The sequence below is a fragment of the Tasmannia lanceolata genome, unplaced genomic scaffold (genome assembly GCF_043159265.1).
Source record: "Tasmannia lanceolata isolate RefF3 unplaced genomic scaffold, GAP_Taslan_0.1 ptg000012l, whole genome shotgun sequence".
In the NCBI taxonomy this organism is placed as follows: Eukaryota; Viridiplantae; Streptophyta; class Magnoliopsida; order Canellales; family Winteraceae; genus Tasmannia; species Tasmannia lanceolata.
In genome coordinates this window covers 2,165,894-2,193,460 of record NW_027518689.1, presented here as the reverse complement: position 1 = coordinate 2,193,460, position 27,567 = coordinate 2,165,894, and the positions used below count along the sequence as shown (strand labels likewise).

The following is a 27,567-nucleotide window of genomic DNA, read 5'->3' as shown; positions in this document are numbered from 1 at the left end:
AAGCATTGTAATGGACTTTTATTGATTTTACGAGAGAAAACAAAACAGAGAGAAACATCCAAGGTTTTACTTTTATCTTCTCCAATTTGCGCTAGCAGGTGTGATTGTCGTTCAACCTTGGTAAAATGCCCTCCCACGCATCCCAGGCTATACATCACAACCTGACCCGAGTTGTAACCCTAAAATAAACTAGGAATCATGGTACATATGATGAAGAAAACACTTGTTAGAACTTAGCAACCAGTTTATTTTCATTAAAAGAATAAATGAAATCCAACAATGAATTCTGTATGTGCTTCTATGAGCTAACTACATCAAAATGTGGTTACAAGTCCTATACCCAGCTCCTCTGCAAGCTCATCCCATAAAGGAAGAAGTATCAATACAACAAGGAAGACTGCTACTACTAGAGCTGTTCTTCTCCACGTTCCCACCTCAGAGACATCATTTAAACACGGCTTCTCTGGCGTTCTCTGAATATGGAAATTTGCTAAGAAACCCAATAAAATGACATTGATGAAAGAAAACTATTTATTCATTTTTGCTAAGTTAGCGTACCTGGCATATTAGAACATAAAGCCCCCAAGGAAGTGACAGTGGTCCGCCAAGCTGGAAAGGAGAAACGATATTTTTGCACAGCATATGTACAAAAAGATGCATTATCAATGATAATTTGCAACACTTTCTTTGATCCCATCGTAGAAATAACATATAAACACAACTTTAGAATATAAAGAATATTAAAGAATAAATAATTCAAGAGAAAAATTAATATAGGGTGACACAAAGTCATAGTCTATCAACAATTGATTAGTGATTCCTAAATTTGTGGAAGCACTCTGAAGATAATATTGTTGGAAATGACAAAGTTGTCAAAAGGAGAAAATTGTAAGAACCAATGTTCAAATGCTTGGGGCTTGATTCCAATGTCACTTTTTCAGTTTCAGAGTCCAACTTGGCCAAGTTAATGAACTCGACCGACTGAACCGATATTTTAGATTTACCAAAATTCAAAATGGTGCTTCTGAGCCCATCCAAACGAAGTCAATTCAGTGGAGCTCTGAGCCTATCAACAAGTTTTTGAACAATGAAAAAACTAAGAATAAGCTATTGTAGTGTAATGAGAAAATCCTTCATTCTTCATCTTCTAAGAAATAAAATAGGCAAAAGAACAAGGTTAAAGCATCAAAAACCACAAACAAGGATCCTGCATTGTAATTGACTTGTAGATCTAAGAAAAATGTAACTAAATTCTTTATAGTAAAGAAGGATAAATGCACACCACTCCTAATCCGAGCAATGAGTAGGTTGTTAAGCCAAATCCAATCAGTGCATTTTTCCCGAAAGCACCCTGTCCAAACCCAAAATGAATGAAGTATTTAAAAGCTATATGATATCCAAGAAGCACAAGATCTCACAAGCGGCATGGAAAAAAGCTCCTTAAACTTTGTAACATTATTATATATAAAGAAGATATCCCTAAAGGGTGCATGTTCGTATTCAATTTATAATGAGATAAAATAACCAACCACTAGAAGAAAAAAAATGAGTCTCTCATAAATTAGAAATTTTAACCAAGACTCGTGAAAATGAAGGACAGAACAAGATTTTTTGGAAGGATGTCGTTAGGTCTGAACTTTCTAATAGTATGTTAAAACGCTAGACGTCAACTAGAAATATTGTCCAGGTTGGCCCCACCAACATGATTAAACTGAAACAAGTGAATTTTTTTAAAGATGACAATTCTATTAATAATAGAATAATTAAAGAGATTGGGGGCTAGTAGTCCCTCAAAACATAACATTAGAAAAACCAAGATGGATTAATCCCATGGCCAACAGGAAGGCCAATAAGATTTCCCAAAAGACCCCTACCTCACATCCCCAAAAGGTCTCCCAAAAAACAACTAATTCTATCAACCAGCTTTTTATACACCTCTCGGTAAAACCCAACAAAAGGCACCCCTTAGGCACTCAAAATTGACAAATAATCAGGCGTAGGAACAGATCCTTAGCTCCCTTAGAAGGAAATCAACCTTGGTATTCATGACAAACGTCAATTCCATTGCGCCGCCTTCATGATATCAATTCCAAAGATACGGTGTCTAAATACCCTGCATCAGGCACCACTTGGCGAATAATTAAATGCTTTCAATTTAACCCGAAAGCTTCCTCTTCCCCTCTCTCACTTTTTTTTCTTCTTCTCTCTACTTCCCAACATCCTAAACATCCTGAATCGGAGTACCCTGATGGCATTACAAAGTTAATCCTCCGAAGAATAAACCCAACAAAGGCTATTTGCATAATAATTCCCATTATCTTATATTTGCTCCAGCCCCAAGGTAGGGCTAAAATATCAAGATCTGTGATCTCCACCGTTCCCCCTAATTCCCGAAGTCAACAAACTGCCAAGCACTCCAGCCTCAATGGGAGCGGGTTGAACCTCTCAATGGCTCAACCATCCAATCAACCAAGGACATCGCACAACAAGTGAATTTCAAAGTATCGATTCTACCAAAATATAGCAGTGCCGAACATGGCCTGCATAATTGCAGATCAACTGCCATCATTCATATTTTGCCAGCTTATGGCTGATTTTCAAGCATACAGAAGGCTATAAACTCGAGAAGAACATAATAGATGAGTCAAGGTTCACAGATCAATAAATCCTGCTGAACTTGCCAACCGTCTATTGAACATATGAGCAAGTGACATTTCAATATTGATGAACTCGCTGTTTTTCCACATATAAAAAGCATAAATGTATACTAGAAAATACAAATAGAAAATCTGATATCAGAAAAAGTAGGCAGCAAATGTCTGAATTCAATCAACTGAAGCCGAGACACAAAACAAAGTTCTCGTATTCAGCTTGCTGTTAATTCAGTTGTGGTTATTGTATAGTTTACCGGTGGAAGTGTAAAGAGTAAGAATGAGGCTGCTAGAACATTTAATATAATCTATGGGTATTCTTTTAGTTTACAACAGTAAAAAGAGGTATAAAGAGGCCATCTGACCCCCAAAAATGAATCATCAAATCCTGCCCACATTCTCTTCTTTTCAGCATTTAGTATTCCTTCCCTTTCATATGTCCAATATGTTTGGCTTTTGTGAACCCAAAGAATTCGTGAAGTCTGGATTACAATCCATGATCTTTCAATCATGGATTAGAAACAACTTCACCATGGATCTTTCGATCCTGTATAAGATTTGAGGAGCATGATTAGCATTCCATTAAATTAATAAAAGCAAAGTACTAACCCTAAGGCAGAGAGAGAAAATGACGTTGAGGATGAAGGTTTTAGCCTTATTTTTCCTTTCTTCTCTCTTCTTCTTTTCATTGCCTTGCAATTCGTGTGTGCGGCTTCTTGTTCACGGGCTTTTGTCTTGGAGAAGCTTTCTCTCCAAATGAGGGTAGGCGTGAGCAAGCCTTGGGGCTTCCCAAACTTCCATGGGAAGCCTTAGGCTTCTCACCTCCTATTCACCTCTCTCCTAACTCCTGTCCTCCATCTCTTGGTATTAGGTGTAGGTTATGAGAGCTACATGTCCCCTCTCCCTCCGCTATTTATAGACAAACTCGAGAGATTAGGGCCAGGAGATGAAGTTCACTTAGCAACTCATGGGATTTTTCTATAGTCTCAAACTCTCAAGAACGCCCGTAGGAGCAAGGTAGTGACCTATAACACTATGAACCCTTTGAGCCTTTTCATATCAACAGTATTTATTAATCTAATTAATCAGAGATATCTAATATCAAGGTCCATCTCATACATTTCATCCTATGGGGTTAAAAATCATGTTGTTTGAAACTCTCGACCCCATACTTTTACAATTGAAGTGTTCATATATTTCTGGGAACATCTAAATCCTATAGGTGATAATGTTAATATCAATCAGTTCTGTTTGGCCAATATTTTATTTACTATGTTAGATCTGAACCAGTCCATTATCTAGCCCATTCTACACGGCCAAATTGATCGCATATTCAAGATCTGCAAAAAATTTAGAGTTTCTTTCACTTCTCATCTTGGTCCTACATCACCATGTCATTAGTTAGGTCCATGTGGGAGTGATGGCATAAGCCACCTGGCAATAAGAGACTTGATTGTTTGTGAAAACTTCTTTTTCCTTCAGAGATATGGATCCCGTGCAACAATTGAATTGATCGTATCTTTAATAATGAGTAATTCAATCAATGTTATCATAGTCTGGATTATAATTGAAGTTTTTGAACATGCTTTTATAGCTAAAAGGTTTTCTAGTGTTGCAATCCATGATTTTATTTGTACTTGGATTCAAATTAGCGCAGATTTACATTCCCTACATCCGAGGTTTGGCTCCTCCAGCTGAAGGATGGATTAAGATGAATTTCGATGGTAATAGAAAGCTCCTTACTAGGGTTGGCACTATGTTACAAACGACAGGCATTGAGGGGGTCTTCTCTGACCCTAATTCTAAGGTTATGATACGCAGAGGCTGAAGTGCATGTTCTGTGGACTAGAGGCAGACAGGTGTCTCCCATTTTTTGTCAACACTACACAATTCGTCATTAATTAGGTATATTGATTAATATCTGGGCCTTCATAGCCAAATCAACCGATCTGTTACCAGACAGAGGTAGTCAAAAGTCAGTCGCACATAACGATTTTTTGCGGCAGACATTTGTTTTTGTTATTAATCTCATCCATTCACAATAAGTGAATTCGACCACCTCCCTAAGAGATAGAACATTAGATGGGGAGGAAAAATAGGCATACCTGAATGGCTCTTCCACCATCAAGGCACCCCACAGGAAGCATATTAAAAGCTGATGTGGTTAAGCCACACCTGAAACAAATCCATATGTAGTAAGCATTCATACATAGGATAGTCAACAAAAATGAAGATATCTGAGTATACTTCACCAGCCAGCAATTACAAGAGGGTGTATTGAAACAGTAGCAGCATGCATCGCACTGCAAATTGATGAGCATAAGTCAACTAAATATTGGAAGGTGATATAAGGAGAAATTTTTTTTGTTGAATCTGAAGTATAAAGCAACATTATTAGAGTCCTAAAGGATATAGAAATCGCACGTAATTGCTCAAGATCAGACACAAAAACTGAAATTCTTATGTGAGTAACATGAAGAATGATAGACTGAAGGGCGCCCTTGCAAAAAACAGCCCCAAGGGCACCCCTATTGGTCCACGCTACTTTTCACAACCGGGATTAAAACTTAATCCAATTTCTGCTTTTTAATTTAATAAAGCAATAAATATGGGAGGGAGTATCTCGTTTCAGCAAACTGCATTCATTTTGCTGACGGTCTCTCTCTCTCTCTCTCTCGCAAGGGGAAAATATGAGTTGTTTTGTACAACCTCTCTCTCAATAGACCAATTGGCTTAGACTCCCCGTTTGGATTGCGGGAATTTTTTGGAAAAGAAAGTCTCTCTCTACCCCTAAAATTTATCATTTTCCTATGTAATCAAACAATGGAAAAGAATGAAACTTTGAAATGTTTTTCTTTTCGAATGTTTTCCAGAAAATTCCTGCAATCCAATAGGGGCGATAAGGCAAAATCTAAGCCAATTGGTATGCAGAATCTAAGCCAATTGGTATGTTTCCACACACACACACACACAGAGAGAGAGAGAGAGTAAAAATCTACTCATATTAGCCCCTTCACAATTAAATGTGGTTGGCTACAAACTGTGAAAAGCAGAGAGAGAGAGAGAGAGAGAGAGAGAGAGAGAGAGAGAGACAGAGAGAGAGAGAGAGAGAGAGATGCAGTTTCCTTTAAAAAAAGAAACGAAGAATGCCTTCCATATTTATTGCTAAAAGGCATAAACCGAGGGCGCCCTTCAATCTATCATTCCTCTATATACATAGATAAGAATAATCAATAATGGACAGGGAGGGAAATCATACGTGTAGCCAAGTGTAGCTCTGCTGATGAGTCCGAGAAGCAGGGAACCCTGGAATAGCATGCTAGGTACCTGTACCAAATCTCCTGTGGCATCTGGGTTTGATGAGAGCAACAGACCAACAAAAAACATTGAAAAGGAAAGTGCAGCACCAGCCAATGGACCCGCAGTCGAGATATCAACCTTTGTCCTTCGATCAGGAAGAATAGATTTGAACTACAGGAGTTAATAGTGAGAAATGAGCAATACAATGCCAGTCTCTGGAAAAATCAGCTTAAAAATTTAAATTTGAGATATTATGAATTCTTTCGGTTTCACAAGATCTATATACATAGTTTCAGTTGTGAAGGGAACCATTTGTATTAAAATCAACAAGAAAGATATACCCTCCAAGCTGAACAAAATAAATACACTTAAAAAACATTTGTTACATGTATGTAGATAATGATACAACTCAACTCAACTAAGACTTTGTCCCAAACTAGTTGGGGTCGGCTAATGAATGTAGATAATGATATATGTAAAAAATAGGCCCGGTTACGCGGATAATAGGAACAAAAGACACCGATAGATTATGCATCCAGCAAAAATAGGGTGGATAGTTCAAAAGTATAACATACATTCCTTTTAGAAAAAAGGCCTTTCAACATATTTGACTGCCAAGATGCTTATTTTTTTGAGAAAGAAAGAAAACCCAATCAACTGGTATGCTATTCTTTCACAACTTTCTTCCAAAAATATTTGACTTTGCAAATGTATTGCATTTGAACAGTATATATTTCATGTTCCGGAATTCTTTCAAAGAAAGAAAGAAAACCCAATCAACTGGTATGCTATTCTTTCACAACTTTCTTCCAGAAATATTGGCTTCTGACTGTAAAGCAAATGTATAGCAAAAACACAGTACATATATCATGTTCTTGAATTCATTGAGAACAGTCACTATTAGTTACATAGCTCCGGACGTAGTTCTTACAATTGCTTACCTGAGTGATTGCACCAAAACTGCCAAGTGTAATGTTGGGAATGAAGTAAGGGATGCTCAATTTAACTTTCTTGGGAAATGCAGCCAGAAAATGTCCAACCTCCTGTATATCACAAGAGGTTAAACTGTTAAAGTGAAGAAATGCTACTTAGAAGATTTTCAATAAACAACTTAGACGAAATAATGTCTGAAAGACGGGAAGTAAAAATCAGTTTTCTTAACTAGAACAAATAAATTATACATCAAATGATTGTTAGCAGGGCAGGAGGGGCAGTACTAGATACAAGCAAGGTCCTGAAAATCAGAATTGAATCGTAAATCGTAACAGTGTTCGAATTATATCGAATCATAAATCGAATCGTAAATCGTAAGATTTTTTCAGATTTATACATAAAAATGAGAAAAAATATTAAAAAAAGGTAAAAAATAAGAATAGAATGAGTAATTATCTATTTTCCATTTGAAACTATTAAATTAAATATAAAATCCATGATTAGTAATCTGAAGCACAAACCATATTCATCGCACAATAATTTCCTAAACAAAGCACATATTATATTCATCATATAATAAATCATTATATAATTTATCACAACAGTAAACGAAGCACATACTCAAATCTATAATAATCATCACACAAAGAAATGTCAGCAATAAACAAAGCATTTTGAAATCACAATCAGTTCTCAAAATCCAAAACAGACAGAATCATAAAAATCTCACGATTCAAAGTCGAATCGTAAGATTTTTACAAAAAAAAATTCTTCGTCCAATTTCAATCGTTCAACCCACGAATCGATTTGAACCGTAAGATTCAAATCATAAATCATAAGATTTTAACAACAGAGGATACAAGTACAACCATGATGTTTTGAGAAATACTCATATGTGTGCCACAACTGATAATACACATCCATACTGTTGCATTAAATGGAGATGAAAGTAGAATAGAGAATAAGAGAGAAAAGGGATGGAGAATGCGTTAGAGAGTTATCTATCTCTCTCTCTCTCACGCATAAATATGTATTTATACATGAGAGATACATAAAAGACATAAATACCCCTCCAACGTGAGGTGTATCACACGACCATTCTCAACACTCCCCCTCAAGCTGGAGTATGTATGTTACATAAATCACTTAATCTGGCCCTATTTAGGGGTTTCGTAAACATATCTGCTATCTGGTTGTTTGACCTTGTGAACACTGTGCAGATCTCCCCTTTTTGAATCCTATGACGAATAAAATGACAATCCACCTCTATGTGTTTTGTCCTTTCATGAAACACTGGATTCATGGCTATATGAATGGCAGACTTGTTGTCACAGTGGAGTGAAGCAAGTGACGAGTAGGGCAAACCAATCTCTAACATAAATGACCTCAACCAGATCAACTCACAACATGTATATGCCATGGCTCTATACTCTGACTCTGCACTTGACCTTGATACAACCTCTTGTTTCTTGCTTTTCCTAGACACCAAGTTGCCTCCAACAAAAGTACAATAGCCATTTGTAGACCTCCTATCTGCAGGAGATCTTGCCCAATCTGCATCCGAATATCCCTCAATCCTCATATGACTATGTTTTCTGAAGAGGAGATTTTTACTAGGAGCTTTCTTCAGATATTTCACTATCTGGATAACTGCAGACCAATGAGGTGTCTGTGGTGCACTCATATACTGACTAACCACGCTGACTGCATAAGAAATATCTGGACGTGTGACCGTGAGGCAAATAAACTTCCCAACTAAACATCTGTATCTGCCTGGATCCTCTAGTAACTTCCCCTGATCAGGTGAAAGCTTGATATTTGGGTCCATGGGTGTCTCAGCTGGCTTTGCTCCAAAAAGACCACTCTCCTCCAATATATCTAGTGCGTACTTTCTTTGTGATAAAAGATAGCCCTCCACGTGAATGTGCTACCTCTATCCCTAGAAAGTATCTCAGACGACCAAGGTCTTTGGTACAGAATTCTTTCTGAAGAAAATCCGTCAATCTCTGTGTACCTGCACTGTCACTCCCTGTAATTATGATATCATCAACATACACAATCAGGAAGATCCTACCATCTTTACCTTGAGAGCTGAACACTAAATGGTCTACGGCACATTGTTTCATTCCAAATCGTATCACTGCCTCACTGAATCTTCCAAACCAGGCACGAGAGGATTGCTTAAGACCATATACTGCCTTCTGTAACTTGCAGACTGCATGCTTCATCTCCCCCTGAGCAACATTTCCAGGAGGTTGCTCCATATATACCTCCTCTTGCAAATCACCATGCAGGAAGGCATTCTTGACATCTAGCTGATAAAGAGGCCATGACATGTTCACTGCAAGAGATATCAAAACACGTACTGAAGGGATTTTTTCCACAAGGTGAAAAAGTTTCTGTGTAATCAATGCTGTAAGTCTATGAATACCCCTTTGCAACCAATCGAGCCTTCAATCTTTCTACTGTCCCATCTGGTAGGTATTTTACTGTAAACACCCACTTACAGCCTACTACTTGTGCCCCTGGAGGAAGAGGGACCAACTGCCATGTATGATTGGACTCCATAGCACCCATCTTTGCATCCATTGTTGCGCGCCAACCTGGATGAGCCATAGCATCTACAACAGAATGAGGAACAAAAACAGAGGACACGGATGATAGAAATGAACTATAAGAGGGTGACAGATGAGTGTAAGAAACCACATCAGAAATGGGATGATGTGTAGAACGAGAACGTGTACGAGATGAAATAGGAGCCTCATTAGAAGAAACAATTACCTCGGGAGCAGTGGGGAGTCCTGCGAGCTGTGGGGGAGCTGGTGGGCATGAGGTGTCGTCTGGACATGAAGGTAGTAAAGACAGCAGACGACGTCGAGAATAAACCTGCAATGGGTTTGATTGTTCCACAGGTGACAAAGACGGAACTGGTATGGGCAATGGCAGCGGAACCTGAGAAACAGGAACTGGAATAGGAACAGACTCAGTAAAATAAGGGGTATCCTCAAAAAACGAAACATCGGCAGACACATAGACACGACGAAGTTGAGGACTATAACATCTATAGCCCTTTTGAGTACGAGAATAGCCGAAGAAAACACATTTGATAGCACGGGGATCCAACTTATCGAGTCCAGGAGTAAGATCATGAACAAAGCATGTGCAACCAAATACTCTAGGAAGTAATGGAAAGGGATTCCCTGATGGATGCAAAACTGAAAATGGTGAACGATTTTGGAGAACTGATGATGGAAGATGATTGGCCAGGAAGCAAGATGTGAGAATGGCATCAGCCCAATACGATTTTGGGACACGCATCTGATAAAGGAGAGTCCTAGCCATGTCTACAAGGTACCTAAGTTTCCTCTTTGCAACACCATTTTGCTGAGAGGTATGAGCATAAGATGATTGATGAATGATGCCACGGCTAGATAGAAACTCCTGAAACCCATTAGAAACAGAGAAATATTCACGTGCATTGTCAGTACGCATGCATTTAAGAGAACATGAGTACTGGTTATTAATCTCAGCATCAAAAGAACGAAACACAGAAAAAACTTCTAAACGATCTTTTATTACATATAACCACGACATCCTTGAATAATCATCCACAAATACAATAAAATATCGATATCCAAATATAGAAGGAGTTCTACATGGACCCCAAATATCATAATGCACCAACTCAAACGGACTCGAAACACGACTAACTGAACGTGACTGAAAGGAGACACGATGGTGTTTTCCATACTGACAAGACTCATAATGAAACTGACTAACAGGACTAGACACAACTGAAGAATACTGCAAATGATCCGCTGGGGGATGACCAAGACGGCAATGCCACATGAACGAATCAACCGAAGTGCGCAATGTAGTGGGCGGAGTATCACCGTCAAAGTAGTAAAGTCCATCTACCTCATGGCCCTTCCAATCCTCCTCCTAGTCGCAAGATCCTGAAAAGAACAATAAGAGGGAAAGAAGGTCACAGAACAGTTAAGGCGGCGATTAAGTTGACTAACGGAAAGTAAATTACAAGGGAAACTAGGAACACATAAAACAGATGAGATAGACAAATGAGAACTAAGAGATGTGTCCCCTACACCAGAGATACGACACATAGCCCCATTAGCCAAAGTGACTGATGTAGAAGTGGAAGTAGGCTCAAAGGGACTAAGAAGACTACTGTTACCAGTCATATGATGGGAGGCTCCAGAGTTAATGACCCATGAACTGAAGCAACTGAGAGAACAGGATGAGTTGCTACCTTCCGTCGCGAGAGTGGCAGTGGGTTGTTTCCCTTTCTCCTGTAGGCGCAGTAGAGACTCGTACTCGGTACGGGAAACAACCATTGTATCAGAAGAACCAGGCGTGGAAGAGACAACAGTCGAACTCGCTGTGGGAGTCCTAGAAACATAATGTGCAGCCCGTGGGAGCCGTAACTCTGGATGCAAATCATAACAAAAATCGGCAGTGTGACCCTCCATGCCACAGTGTGTACAATAACGGGATCCACGGCCACCAGTACCACGGCCTCCCCCTGAGTCACGACCAAAACCTCAACCAGATCCGCGGCGACCACGACCACCAAGGGTACCGCGGCCATAACCAGACTGAACAGCTATAGCAGATCGCTCACCAACAGAATCATCAGGAACATCAACTCGAAGTGCTCGCTGAACACGAGAGAAAACCACATCAAGAGATGGTAAGCTGCCCTCACCCACTATCAGTTGCCGAATAGGAAGAAACTCTCTTCCTAAGCCATCCAGAAACTGAACAACACATAACTCATCTTTCTGTTTGGCCAGCACAACAAGATCTGTAGAGGGTGGTAAGTAAGAGTCCAACTGCTCACACAAACCAACAAACTCAGAGTGGTACTCAGAAACAGCCGCTCGCCCCGCTTCGACTTGAGAAGGTCAGAATAAACATCACAAATCTTTGTAAGATTGTTCATTCCTGAGTAGAGTGTCTCTGCACATAACCAGACAGCTCTCGAAGACCCCAGGAACAACATATGACTAGCAATCTTGGGCTCCATACTCTGGCATAACAGGGACTGAAGAAGAGCATCCTCCTGGCTCCACTTGTCATAGGTGGATAATTTAGGTGATGGTGGATCCAAAGTTATGTAACTCAACTTGCCCTGGCCACGGAGATAGAGTTTAACAGATTGATTCCATGCAGGAAAATTTGATCCATCAAGCTTAATAGAAGTCATAGAAGTGACAGGGAAAGGGCCAGAAACAGTAGATGAAGTGGAGGGAGTAGTCATTGTTTTTGTGAATGTCTACACGGAACCGCGACACCAAGGAACTGCAATAAGTGGTAATGGCACAAACACACACCAATGATCCACCAACGACTCACCCAATCAACACAATAACATAAATTATCTCACGTGGATCCACCAACATCAACCAACCACATCAACTGATCCACCAACATCAACCAACAGCATCAACTGAACCACCAACAGAAACAAAATCAAATCGATTCAACCCAACACCATTGACAACCAACATGGGCTACCAGCATCAATGATTAAATCGATTAATCAATAACCATTAAATGACATAAATACACCAACCAATCAGCAACATACCACCTAAAATCAGCAACTATCAATATTCTCAAAGACCATCAGAAGGCCCATGAAAAGAGAGAGACCATAATGACGAATAAACTGCATTCCAACAATAAGGAATCCATGATAATCTCCATCCGGGCCATCAACATTAGATGAAGAGGTAATAGTCTTGATTTAGGTCATAAAAGAATCAACCTAAAAGGTAAAAGGGAAACTATGATGTGCAACTGCTGTACGGAGTGCGATTTAGGGTTTAGGTGTGCTGGCTAGGTCTAGGATGGAAGAAAAAAATATGGGTTTCGGGTTTCGTAGTGTGAACGGCTAGGGTTAGGGATATGCGCAATGTAGGATCTGGTTTGGGTTAGGGTTAGGGTACTGTTAGGGTTAGGATAGATTTGAATGGATATGGGTTTTGGTTAGGGTTAGGGTTGGTGAAGGAGTAATCTTCAAGGTGGATGCTTTTGATCCTCAACCTTATGCTCTGATACCATGTTGCATTAAATGGAGATGAAAGTAGAATAGAGAATAAGATAGAAAAGGGACGGAGAATGCGTTAGAGAGTTATCTATCTCTCTCTCACGCATAAATATGTATTTATATATGAGAGATACATAAAAGACATAAATACCCCTCCAATATGAGGTGTATCACACGACCATACTCAACACATACTTAGTATTAGAAAACTAGAGATAAAAAAACTATAGTTTTGAACAGGTTTTATCATATCAGATACAGTTTCCTACATGTGCATGGCCAATAGTTCCAAGTGTCCAAGGCAGCTAATGTGGTCATTTCTAAGCAAAATAAACCAACCATGAGAAGAATAAATAGTCACTAATAATATAAAGTGTAGATTTGCAAAATATAAAAGGAAAGGAAAGAGGAAGAAAAGGAAAAAGAAGAAAGGAGTGGAAATATTTCATGGGAATAAGAGTTATCCAATACAAGTAGAATCCCCTCTTTTATACGCTTGAGAGAATTACAGAAAATGACAAAAATATCCTTATTCATAGAAACATCTCCAATACCTTAAAAGACCCACGTTTCAACACTTCCCTCAAGCTGGAGCATCGATATCAATCATGTCAAGCTTGTAAAGAATATCTCAAAGTCAATTGTTCGCAACTGCCTTGGGAAGAATCAGTCAATTGATCCTCCGATCTGACATTCGGTACGATGATTACCTTAGCCTCTAATATCTCTATAATGAAGTGACAATCTACTCGTATGCGCTTTGTCCACTCATAGCAGTGTCAACACTAACTCTCATATCTCTCAGAAGCATTTTAAGCCGCATAAGTTCACAATTAGCATGCTATGCACTATTGCTCAACAATTGATTGATTCTTATTCTTCAAGAAAACCGAATTTCCTCCAACCAATGTGCAATATGAACGGGTAAATCGACAAATTGTGATAGACCAGGTCGGTGTCAGAATACCACTCTAAATCCATATATTCATGGATAGCATACATGAAGCCTTTCCTAGGAGGCCTCTTCAGATCTCTGCTTAGAAACTCCCCAAGTCAATCATCAACCCGCTTGAGTTGACTCTATTTTACCTTGGCCAAGTTCTTATCCGAGTCGGAGTTTTCTTGCACGAAGTCAAACAAAAACTCCTTTGACTCACCAAGTTAATGAAAAGTTGACTGCATCAATCATTGACTCACCTAATTCGACTCCGTTTTACATCGGCTAATTTCTTGTGTCCGGGTTTTTAAACATTACTTCAAATATTTGGGGATCCCATGGACAGCCTCAAAATCAGTTGTACGAGGCGCATGCATGAAATGACTAACCACGCTCACTGCATCTGCAAATCAAGGCTGGTATCATGAGATGAACTAGCTTGCTGAAAATTCATTCATGCGTGCCTGGATCAGAAACCAACTTCCTTTATGATCATGCAATTTGTAATTTTGTTCAATAAGATGCTCAATTGGCTTTGCTCCTTGCTTACTTGTATATTTTAACATATCAAGCATTCAATTCCTTAAGCGATATAGAAATTCCATGTTTTGATCTTGCCACTCAATTCCTGGAAAGTATTTGAGAGGACCAAGGTCTTTGATATCAAATAATCTCTCAATATGATATTTCATCTCTTTAATAGCTTGGAGATGGTTACTTGTTATAACAATGTCATCTGCATAACAATGGCGATCAAAGTGCGCCCCCCCCTCCCCCCCCCCCCCCCCCCCCCCCCGCCAAGCTGAAAATTTGGAGAAAGATCCATATAGTAACCGTGAAGAAACACAATCTTCATATCTAGTTGAAGAAGAGGCCAATCTCTGTTCGCAGCCAATGATAAAAGATCGCGAAAAGAATTAAATTTTGCACAAAAGAGAATGTTCCCTTGTAGCCAATCTCACTATTCAAAAACTCCCAGAGTCAATGATGAAGTTGCTCTAATTGACCCCCTTTTACCTTGGAAGAGCTCTTGTCCGAGTCCGAGTCCGAGTTTTGCCCTACCAAGTCAATCATAACTCCTTTGAATCACTATATTTAATGAAAAATTGACTTTGTCCATCATTGGCCCACCCAAGTCGACTCCTTTTTACCTTTGCCAAGTTCTCATCCAAGTCAGAGTTTTGAAACACTAGTCAATCACATATAACAGGAGCGGACCCTTTGGCTACCAATCGAGCCTTGTACTATTCTATTATGTCATCATGTTTGTACTCGACAGTATAAAGCTCACATACTACCCTTTAGACTCGACTAGATCCCAAGTGTTGTTATTTACAAATCCATACCTCTCTTCAATTATACTGTTGATAAGCTAAAGCATATGCTACTTTGTTAGTAATTGTAAATGAAGCAATAGAAGACAAATATGCATACAAATCCAAACACTTTATGACTAATGTAAAACGATGAACAATGTGGTATAGGGACCCAAATTGAGGATTTAGCACTCAAATTATCATATATGATGCAGTAAGAATCGCTTCATCCCAATATATTATATGAACATTAATTCCCAGAAGAAGAGATCCGGTGACTTCAAGAATGTGCCATTTTTTTTCTTTCAACTACGCCATTTTGTTGAGTGTAGGAGCAAGAGGTTTGAGACTCAATTCTGCTTCTTGGTGTCTTCAAGAAGGTGACATTTTTTTCTTTCAACTATTCCATTTTGTTGAGTGCACGAGGAAGAGGTCTGACACTCAAATATCATCACCAAAAGATAACTTTCCAGATCATGAGATATATATGCTCACCATGTTATCATAATGGAGAATTGGGACATTGGTCTCATAATGGTTCAGGATAATCTTACAAAAGATCAATGTTAGGTATGTCATCTGTAGTCTTCATAAGGTAGATCCAAGTAACCCAAGAGAAATCATCAATGAAAGAAACAAATTACTACAGACAAATACAGAGATAACGGGAGAAGGTCCCCGCATACTAAAATGCACAATTTTTTTTGAAAGGTAACAAACTAAAATGCACAATATGAGAAGGAATTAAAGTTTTATTGATATTTGGAGAGAACATAGTTCTACAATGTTCTGACAAATGACATGTCCCACACTAAATTTCCCTTACATTATTTGAAGATAAAGTTTTGGGAAAGAACTGAGGAAGACTAGACACAGGAACATGATCAAGTTGAGAATGCCATAACATCACCTAATCTTTATTAGACTCTGAATAATATGCTATTGAACGATGATATTGGGATACTTGTATAGACCTAGAGTACCCATATCAATATGACAAGACACATATACAGGTATAGGATACGATAGGGCATGCTTCGCAAGAAAGATTTTATTTGACTACTCACTTCATCAAACTAGAAAAATGAAATTTAAAAGGTCAAACTGGATCTGATAATTTGGGCCTTATGAAGAAAAGAATTCTCATGTTATTCATACAAAATTAAGCTTAGTGGCAAGAAATTCTGCCAGGAAGATGTTCGAAGATCAAAGCTCATTGGCTTCCCCGAAAGACGTCATTAAGGTGATTTTCTTTTTACAGTTTCTCCCTTGCCAACCCCAATCCAACTAGCCTTTTTTTTGTGTGTGATCGTGGTGTGGGGGGGGGGGGGGGGGGGGGGTGTTGGTTAGGGGCTCAATCCATTAGGTTGAAAAGATTCAGCAGAGGCAAATGTACGGTCACTCCTAGTAAGAATAAGATTCTTCAAGGGAGGAAAACTTTTTGGTGGAGAGAGATTCACCCAATGTTATATCCTGGATAAAAGAAGCAAAGCCAGGTCCTTGGATATTTGGGCATTGAGTCAATGAGATAAAAGTCACTAAGGGAGGTAATGATAGGATCTAGGAAAATTACTAAGGGAGGTAATGATAGGATCTAAAAATCACTGCCAGACCTGCTTCCATTCACTCCTACTCTCGAATCTAAAGCAAGTACCGAGCTCTCAAGAAGAGAGGCACCAGGGTGTAGAGCCTAGCATTGGACCTCCTGCTAACCTCACCATTAACGTAGTAGCATTTCAAGATAAGGGAGAGATTCCTTTCCCAGAAGTTGAAGTCTATTCAACTCAAGATCTGAATTCAACCCTGGTACAAACTCAAAATGTCTTATTTGTTCAATATGCTTTCTCATGTCTTTGACAATATGCGCACTGGGTTGGTAGTGATAGTAACTCTTCCCACTTGCTCCTAAGAATACCATAGAATTCTTCCACACACATCTCTCCGTGAATGAGATTTGCTATGTCCTAATGTAACTGGTAACTCCTAACAATATCTTTTTTGAAAGGTAAAAATCCTAACAATATCATGCATGTGAGAATGTCTTAGCCGCCGTGTCCCAAGCATCTTTAATCGCTAACAGAAATAGCAGCCCTCTATTAATGCTAGGCTGCATTGAATGGAATAGCCGTGACATAAACACGACGTACTCAGACCACCTTTTTTCATCACTGCTGAGACCAGTTCATCCCGCCTAGTTTGAAGATTGTGATTTGGACTCTGTGGCGGTCTATGTGACTACTTCCTTGGGCCTGACATTAACTTAAGTTTGTTATAGGGCCGAAAGATTTCATTTCTTTAGCCATGATCAAAGCTCAAATCATATAAGATCACTATAAATTTCCAAAAAATTCATTTAAAATGGAGAAACATGGCACTTGTACGATCAATATAGCCTCGCCTCTAAGATCTGTGTCCAGCACCTTCATATCACATCCAAACATTATGAGACAACTTCCATCTTTTTTATTATAAAAAAATGTTATAAAAAATGATGGTATGACATTTTCTTTAAAAAATTCTCAGGGAGAGATGAGATCAAAACACTCCAGATCTGGACCCTCGAATTTTAGATATCTGAAATCTCTAGACCTTAATAAATTTCTCTAAAACTCAATAAAAAAATTGATTAAAAATCATATAAAATACCATTGAGACAAGATTCATTCAAATACGAGCGTGTGTTCTTTGATTGATATTTTGATATAGAAGCAAACATGACGGCCTGACTAACGCACTCCGCTATCGCTCCGCTCACTCTCACCAACTCTTTCGCGCGTTCTATCTGTTGACTGACTCGCCACATGCTCTGTTCGCCAAATTGATTCATAGGACAGATCCGAAACCTGGGGCCCCTCTCATGACCAGGTATACAAAGCAATTTGCCGGGCTCTACTACGATAGAAAGTCAAGGATTCTTTTCCGCGATCATACATACTTGCCCCCCTTAGACCGCCGAATTGGCGTTTGCCCCTGGGAGTCTTCGGGAAATGGTGGAGCTGACCAAGGAAGCAGGATTCGTTCCTGGAGGTGGGGATTCGTGATTCCCCAGAACGAGAATCCGATTCGGGATTCGATTCGAATCCTTGAAAATTGGGAATCAGGGTTCGGATTCGTCGGAACCCCGATTCCCACTTTATACGAATCCCGATTCCCAGGCGATTCCCTGCGAATCCCCAACGAATCCCAACTCCTGAGCGACTCCCAGCGATTCCCCGACGAATCCCCGGCGAATCTCTGGAAAACCCACGATTCCCACTTCCAACTATCCCCGGAGCCTTTGATTCCCGCTTTCGAATCCCGAATCGAATCCCGCTTTCGATTCCCGCCCTGGCAACCTTGGAGCTGACCAATGATGACAAGCTGCCAGTGGAAGATCTTGAGTTTCTGATATCCATCCAATAAAGAAGTTCCACCAGTTGAAACTAAGTAGAGAGACTAAGCGAACGAATAGGGAAGGAGCGACGAAGGAGCGAGTGATAATGAGCGACTGTAAGGAGAGGAGCATGGAGACTAACCAATCTATCTTTGCTTTGAAAGCCTATGCCCTGACTTCTTTGATTCGTACGGCGGGGGGAAAGAGGGGAAAAGAACCCGAAAAAAGAGTCAGTTCAGACTCTGACCATCAAGTTCAGGGCTTACCAACATGGGGAAACCAGATAGGGAGGTGAGTGCCTTTGGTGGCAAGGAATCTCCTTCGGACCATCTATCCGGTCCCGGGACCACTTCTCCCTGTTCGTTTCATTAAGCTTTCGTTAATCGCCTTGGTCCAGGGCTAAAGGTGGGCAAGGTTGGATGGAGGAAGCTTGGGGTAGGTCTTTTTTTCATTGCCGTCCTAACTATAAAAGCCCACATCACATAAGGTACCCCCATTTGCCTTGAGAAAAACTAGAATAGATGGCCTTGAGGGGTCCCCATGACTCTTTGGGTTTGGTAAGATTGGGGAAAAAGGGGATCCTTGCTTTTTTTTTGCCTATATATTCCCTTCCTGGTAACGGTAGATTTGTCCACCACTTTCAGCTTCGACCTTGGTGTCCTAGTTGAAAGCCTTCCCGTCCCCTTCATTCTCCCATCTGCCCTGCTTCTTCCTGATCCGAATGAATTGGCGAATTGCAGCCCTTATTTTATTGATATTACGGGTAGTCTACTAAGCCTTTGCTTATGTGGACGCTTCTTGCTTCTGATGCTTCTGCTCTAGCTTTTTCTTTCTTACCGGCTTACCGCTCCATGGGGTTGGTAGAACAGAGAGTGGCCTCAAGCCCTTGGTCCATCATTGGAGTTTAAACCAGGAGCACCCCTCTACTAAAGATAGAGCGTTGGCGCTCAAGCAAAGCTATACCTGTTGTTTTCTGACTCCAGCTTAGCTAAAGAAAAGGCAAAAAAAGTCGGATATTTGATAAGCCGAATACAGTCGAGAGAAAGACACCCCGAAGTGTTCAAGAAGGTGGGGCGAAGGGTTTGTAGACCGTGCAATGCCATGGGGGAGACGAGAGATGAGTCGCACGGCTGATGACATCAGCCATATGACCTAATGGTGAGAATATTCACTTCAGTTCAAAATAGGTTTTTTGAGACCCCTTGATGCTGATTAATAGTAGGATCAAGAGATAAATCTCTTTTGGATCTAGATCTGCTTTAATACCATGTAGATTTGAAAAATATAAAAGAAAAGAAAGGAAGAGGAAGAAGGGAGAGCGGAAAGATTTTGTGGGAGTGAGAGCTACCCAAAACAAGTAGACTCCCCTCTTTTATTTAGTTAAGAAGAATTACATAAAATGACAGAAGGGATTTTCTAACGTCCATCGCAAAAGGCATTTCGCAGATAGTCTGTCCCATGTCAGACCAGCCACCTCGTGAATGATGACAAAATCTGCTGAAAAGTGAGCCTCTGTGGCTGGTCTGACATGGGACAGACCATCTGCGAAATGCCTTTTGCGATGGATGCTACCAAATCCCATGACAGAAATACCCTTATTCACATAAATATGCCTTTTGCGATGGACGCTACCAAATCCCATGACAGAAATACCCTAATTCACCTCGTGAATGATGACAAAATCTGCCGAAAAGTGAGCTTCTGTGGCTGGTCTGACATGCAACAGACCATCTGCGAAATGCCTTTTGTGATGGATTCTACCAAATCTCATGACAGAAATACCCTTATTCACATAAATATCTCTAATGCATTTAAAGACCCACATTTCAGCAATATATCTATCCTACCTTTACCCCAAGAAGTTAATAATGTGAAAGATCCTTGACTGAGTACCAGAGAACTTCTCCACTCCAGAATAAAAAGCAGTGACATCTTCATTTGAAGAATTTGCAGATGTCAGAAAAAAAGTAAAGGAAAGATAAACTACTTGATAATGATGCTTTCATAGTCTTAGCTTGTAGCTATCATTCACGCCACGCATGAGAAGACAAATAAAATGTGATATCTTTTCTTTCACACAATGCACCTGTTTTTTAAAGTTCAGGGGAAAATAATGGATAACGAAGAAAAAGGAGGTAAGCAAGAATTTAAAAATACTGAGAAGAGCCAGAAGCTCACCAGCTACATTTTATAGATATGGTGCCATGATCATTTCCTTATCACAAATAATGATTGCAATTTAAACCAATAAAATATATGAAATATGTATTACGTGGAATAGCTGAACCCCCAAGACACCATACGCAAGTGGTAAAGAAGACTCCACAAATGGGAAAAGCAGCTGCATATCAGGTGGTTCAGAGGCGTCTGGATCTGTGAAGTACTTCACTACCTCTGGTGGGAGCCTATTTAACTGTAAGACAGAATAGAAGTTACTCGTATATGATATGCAACAAAGAATTAAGAAATATTATGTTTGAGCCACAACTAAAGACTCTAAGGAAATGAATGGTGGTAAGATCAAGTAGGATGATAGCAATGGTATGAACAGACGGAAGGAGAGCTAACACACATGCCAAAGCATGTTTGCATACCTGAGAAGCGATTCCTAACTCCACACAGGAGCCTATTGTAAAAACAAAAAGCAAGAGAGCAATCACATATTGCCAAAGTGTAGTAGGCCCTGGTTCAGAGACTTCTTTCCGCAGCAAACCAAAGCTCACACGAGGTCCACCACGTGGGTCTGGTCCGTCTGAATTGGGCTCCTCGACCATAAACAAGTTGTACTTGTTGCCTGCGATTTCACCGAGCTGGCGCTGAAGTTTAGAAAAAACCGCTTCTTTCTTACCCCGTAAGTTTCCAATGAAGAGAACACCTTCACTAAGGTCTCCAAATGGCTCTTCGCTGGTTACCCAGAAAGTTGAGTAGCCAAAAAGCTTTTCCTTAATCAGCTTTACATCAGAAGGATCTACCTTCTCAGGTCCAAGGAGTTCTATCAGTTTAAAAGAATCAACTTGAAAACTCTTGTAAGATGGTCCCTCCGGAGAAATACCAGCTGGCTGAAAAAAGAAATGTCCCACATACATGTCATTAGAGAACCATAAGAGTATAAAGAGGCATATGCAAAGCCAAGAAAGGTACAATATAAGTATCACGTGTCGCAAATCAATATCACGAACACCAATTGCACAAAATTGACCCAAGGAATCAACCACACATAGAAAAAGCGTGTTTGCATCCCCCCCTCTCTCTCTCTCTCTCTCTCTCTCTCTCTCTCTCTCTCTCTCTCTCTCTCTCTCTATATATATATATATATATATATATATATATATATATATATATATATATATATATCGCGTAGAAAACGTTTCCCCTATATGGGGAAACATTTTCTACGCGATACCTCAGATAAGTTATCTGAGCAAGAGCTCAAAAAATCATGTGGGCCCACATTGTTTGGATGATCCAAAGCATTCATTTGGATAGTCCAAAGATAGATAGAGTGTGCACAAAAAATCAGCTCCACATGATTATCCTAACCCTTCGATTTGTGGAGGTTAAAAGGGATGGGTATAAACCTCCACAAATCTGTCCATTTTTAACCTCAAAAAATCGAAGGGTTAGGATGATCCTATGGAGCTGATTTTTTGGGCACACCCTATCTATGTAAGGGCCTATCAAATGAATGCTTTGGATCATCCAAACAATGTGGACCCACATGATTTTTTGAGCTCTTGCTCAGATAACTTATCTGAGGTATCGCGCAGAAAACATTTCCCCATATATATATATATATATATATAGAGAGAGAGAGAGAGGAAAGGGTTCCTGCTAACGTTAGTAGCTAGCTTAGCTGCTAATGTTAGCGTAAAACAAGGGTGGGCCACATTGTTGGGCTGATCCAAAGCATTCATTTGAAAGGCCCCATCATGGATGGGGTGTGTACCAAAAATCAGCTTCATTGGATCATCATAGGATGTCCATTTGTGGGGGTGAAAATGGACAGATACTGTTTGTCCACTAATCTGCCCATTTTTTCACCCCACAAATAGACACCCTAAGATGATCCAATGGAGCTGATATTTTATGGACACCCTATCCATGAAAGGGCCTTTCAAATGAATGCTTTGGATCCCCCCAACAATGTGGGCCCACCTTGTTTTAAGCTAACGTTAGCAGGTAAGCTTACCTGCTGACATTAGCAGGAACCCTTTCCTCATATATATATATATATATATATATATATATATATATATATATATATATATATATATATATATATGTATGTATATATACTAGTAAAAAAACCCCGTGAGATGCATGGGCTGACAAAGAACTGTACGGACCACATCATAGGTTGATCCAAACCGTCCATGTGATGGAACACAGCATCAATAGGTTGTGCCTGTAAAATCATTTCCATAGGCTGATCCTAGCCCTCCAATCCATAGAGGTTTTCATAATTAAAAAAACATAAAGGAGGGGGGGTAGGATTGAAATTATGTGGCTTTAATGGGTGCCTTTGTTAAAAAACATAAAGGAGGGGGTATGATTGAAAATATGTGGGTTGAATGGGTGCCTTTGTTAAAAAAAGTCAAAAAAAGTGATGTGTAATTCTCATAGAATTTTGGGAGAAATTCAAATAATTCTCTCCTTTTCTCTTCTGCTATATAGTATATGAATCTGAAAATTCCACGTAGATTTGACAGAAGAATGGGAGGGCTGCCACCTAAGCAGCGAACAGTAAACACCCCTCCCTCCTTATTATATTATATTTTATATATATATATATATATATATATATATATATATATATATATATATATGGAGAGAGAGAGAGAGACAGAGACATATATATGTGTGTGTATATATATACTTGCTATATATGGATCAGATAGTCATTACAGATTGTTCGATGGTTTTCTAAATAATTAGCCTTAGTATTACCATCCATAGAGATAACAGAAACACTATCAACATCAAAATTACTTATACTTTCTATCTCTCTAAATCTAGTTCAGAATCTCTGACAAATAAAATCACTTAGTCATCAAATTGCAAATTTAGAATCTCTTCTATCAAAAACCCTTTCAGGCACAAATCTTTCGAGACGTTTAGTCAGCTCCATCATGCCAAAACTTCCACCTCAATTGCATGGACTTTATCTACTAGACCTGCTAAGGCAAGAAAGCCACTCCAGTAATGGTAGTAATGGTCCGGGATAATCCTCCACAGTTTGGAGAGCTTTAGCCTAGTCATCTAGAGGAAGAACACTTTGAAATCTGTGTTTGCTGGATAATTTGGTTGGAAAGTAATTAGAACATTTAGAGGGAAAAGTATGGACGTTAAAAATCTTCAAAAGTATAGATGTTTTATCTGCTACGAGTTTTATTTGGCATTTTCATCATTTCAACCCTGCTTGTGTAGTTTTAGTCTAACCATCTCAATTGGATACTGTATCTAACAGCATACTGATCAATAAAATTTGATACTAATAAAAAAAATGTTTAAATTACTGGACGATCTATCCCACCTAAAGAGTTTCTTATCCGCGTAAAAACCTAAACGACTTTATAATTTCTCTTCAAGATACACCTCTACAATTCATTGCATTTTTTGCTATTAAGCTGACCTTTCTTTACTCTCTACCAGATTATATCATTTTCAATTGATTTTTTAATGTTTCTCCTTCACTAGCATTTTCTTCTTGATATTTCCAAATTCTGTGATTATAATTTCTATTCATTGATTTTTCAACAAGAACTACACCATTACCAAAGATTCACAACAAACACAAAAAGATTAAAAAAAAGGCTACTGATATTGGCACAACCATGTTTTAATAACTGCACTAACTCAAATTGTCTTTTATTATTTAAATACCAGTCAAAGGTTATTACAGTTCCCAAAAAGCTCCCATAAGTTAATTAAAACAAAAAAGACAAACCCAGTTTGTGCAATTATCAAAGCATGGTAGTGCAAATATCAGTACTCAAAAAAAAAATAGAGAAAGGATCAAAATACCCTAGAAGAAATGGAAGCAGGGGTTTGCTCCGACTTCAAATCATCATCATTCCTTCGCTCTGATGATTCTTCTGTAGTTGCAGCCCTCGAATTCGGTTTATTTTCCTCCTCATCATTCCCATTAACACCAAAGCACTTAAATCTATCGATCCGACGGTCCCAATTCGATTTTCGTCTACATGAGAAGCAGTTATTCTTCAAATTCGGACGGTCCAAGGTTCGAATTTTATTGGTGGTAGATCTGCTAGAAGGAAGGAGATTGAATCTGAAGATGGGATTGATTACAGAACAATTGGGAATAGTTCCCATCAGTTAAAAAACAAGAAGAAGAAGAAAAATGTATCAAACAGTGATTAAATGAGAGCAGAAACTCAAGAAGAAATGGGGAGGGGGGGCTAGAATTGAAACTTAAAAACCCTAGAAGTTCTTCGGAGGGAACATCAGTTTGAATGGACTTTCGATTCAGAGAGAGAGAGAGAGAGAGAGAGCAATGTATCTTCCTTTCCTTTATCCGAATGGTAGTGTTGGTAATTTATTTGTTATACGAGAGTGATATTAGCACTACTTGTTATAATATTTACACAAACTCAACTTGTCTTTTCTTTTCTAATTGCGTCTAAGAGATTTCTGGGAACTGTAATAACTAATAAGCTCTAGCAGAGAAAAAGACAAGATGAGTTACTTGCAATTATCAGAACATGGTAGTCCGAACATCATAGCTTATCTTTTTTATGTGCCATTGGCGGCCTCAACTCTCAAGTAGACATGTATAGAACCGTCCATCTAGTGACTTAGTGAGCCATATCCTAATTTAAGTACAATGGCTTACGGCACGTTGCCATGAATTGCTTTACATGATAAATTTGCGTCCCCAGTGGAGATGAGGGTGAAGACACCTCAAAATCAGGAAACAAAATCCAGAAACTAGTGTCTCCTGCCATGAGAAGTGGCTGAAAAATATTCTACTCAAAACCAGATCAACCATTTCCAATTTTTTAGCAACTTCCCATGGCCAGAGAAGCTAGTTTTGGAATTTTGTTTCCTGATATTTAGTCGACGTCACCGTCTTCTCCACTTGGAGATGACCATTTATCATGAAAAACGATTCCTTGCAAACGTGATTTTGCTTGGCATTTGTATATTAGCAAAATTCCTTGTTTGGTTGCCAATATAGCATTGAAGTCCCTGGGACTACCAAAAATGTCTCCTTGCTAATCATTGCAGGTGTCACCCTTATTCCCTCCCTATGAAATCCAAGCCCGAAACCAAAATGAAAAGGATTCCTTTGATTTCTTGGGAATGATGCTTTTTTCTTTGGGAAAAATACACTTAGACCCCCTGTGGTTTCTGACACATTCAACTTAACCCCTAATGTCTAAAAAGTTACAAGTAGACCCCCTGTGGTTTCAATTTGTGTAAGGTAGACCCCCTCAGTTGACAATTCGTCCATAGATTGAAGAGTTAGGATGATCCGATGGAGCTGATTTTGTAGGCACACCCTATCTTTGTCAGGGCCCATCAAATGAACGCTTTGGATCATCCAAACAATGTGGGCCCACTGTGTTTTTCGTAGTGTTTGGATTCGGGTATGGGCCCACATTGTATGGATGATCCAAAGCGTTCATTTGATGGGCCCTGACATAGATAGGGTGTGCCCAAAAAATCAGCACCATCGGATCATCCTAACCCTTCAATCTGTGGATGAACCGTCAACTGTGGGGCCCTACCTTATACAAATTGAAACCACATGGGGTATACTCGTAACTTTTTAAACATTAGGGGTTAAGTTGAATGTGTCAGAAACAACACGGGGTCTGAGTGTATTTTTCCCTTTTTCTTTCTCTCTCTATTACATCTCTCTTCTTTCTCAATGTTGGTGATGACACCTGTACCACTATACGAGGTAGACAAGCAAACAACACTAACTATTACGAGCATTTTCCAAGGAGAATTGTATCCCACCACACATTGACTACTAATTCCACTACTCTATGAGTCTATGCCATACAACCAAATAGGGAGACATGAGGATTTTGCATCTCGCTCTGTCTCTCTAGGAGAGAGAGAGAGAGAGAGAGAGAGAGAGAGAGAGAGAGAGGAGAAAAAAAAATTTATGTTAAGGCTTTAGCCTTTTTGGCCTCTAACATTTGAGGACATAGGTTCAGTCATAACTTACCTACCAAAAAGAATGAAAATGATTGGAGGACATTGTACTCTCCAGGCAAGGCAAAGGGAAGGTGGGGCAGGGGGAATTACCCCTGAAAAATCTCAAAAAAATCATATAAAGGTATAAATGTTTATATTTCCAAACCCAAATCGTGGGATTCCAAAATCAAAACATGCTATTTTTTATGGTTTTGTTTCCTGGTTTTTAGCATTTTGTTTCCTTGTTTTCAGTTTCTATACGGTCTTGGCTCTCAAGATTATTTGGTCTCTCTCTCTCTCTCTCTCTCTCTCTCTCTCTCTCTCTATGCCATTCTCATGGTATGTAATTATGTATATTTCATGACAATCTGATAATCTGATAATCACATTGTTATTTGTAAGCGATTATTACACCAGTCAACAGAACACTCTTTTAAGAATAATTGATTCTATAATCGGTTTTTCTAGACAATCGATTATTTATAATCTCAAACGAACAGGGCCACTCTACCATCTCGTTTAGAAAGCCCATCATTTTCAACATATGGTCCCTGAATGGGGTTCTCTCTACGATCTTTATGAATACTAAGCCCTTAATCACAATCAGCCCAGCAGCGCGATTCTGCTCTCCAAACTTCTCTTTGTGACTAAGCATTATTTCCCCAGCTGTAGCCATTCCAACATGTTGTTGTTGTAACACATTGGACACACTTTGCCATCTCATTGTCCTGAAGCCATTTTTGTCTTCTATCTTTTTCTACTTGAGGAGCATTGGGACTAGGTTATTCTAGTTCATTTGTGGTCAGAACCCAGTAAAC

General features: G+C 39.3%; 1 protein-coding gene across 1 annotated transcript; it reads right to left on the bottom strand.

The window, feature by feature from the left end:
- Window positions 1-223: 223 nt before the first annotated feature.
- Window positions 224-25,120, bottom strand: EGY1 (Peptidase M50 family protein). The gene is made up of 10 exons (XM_077391618.1): window positions 24,605-25,120; window positions 21,175-21,639; window positions 20,853-20,993; window positions 6,893-6,994; window positions 5,911-6,122; window positions 4,904-4,954; window positions 4,757-4,826; window positions 1,283-1,351; window positions 559-609; window positions 224-473 (listed from the first exon to the last, which is right to left on the bottom strand). The coding sequence occupies exons 1-10, from the start codon at window positions 24,911-24,913 to the stop codon at window positions 315-317; spliced, it is 1,629 nt and encodes a 542-aa protein (XP_077247733.1). The 5' UTR covers window positions 24,914-25,120; the 3' UTR covers window positions 224-314.
- Between the last annotated feature and the right edge of the window lie 2,447 nt (window positions 25,121-27,567).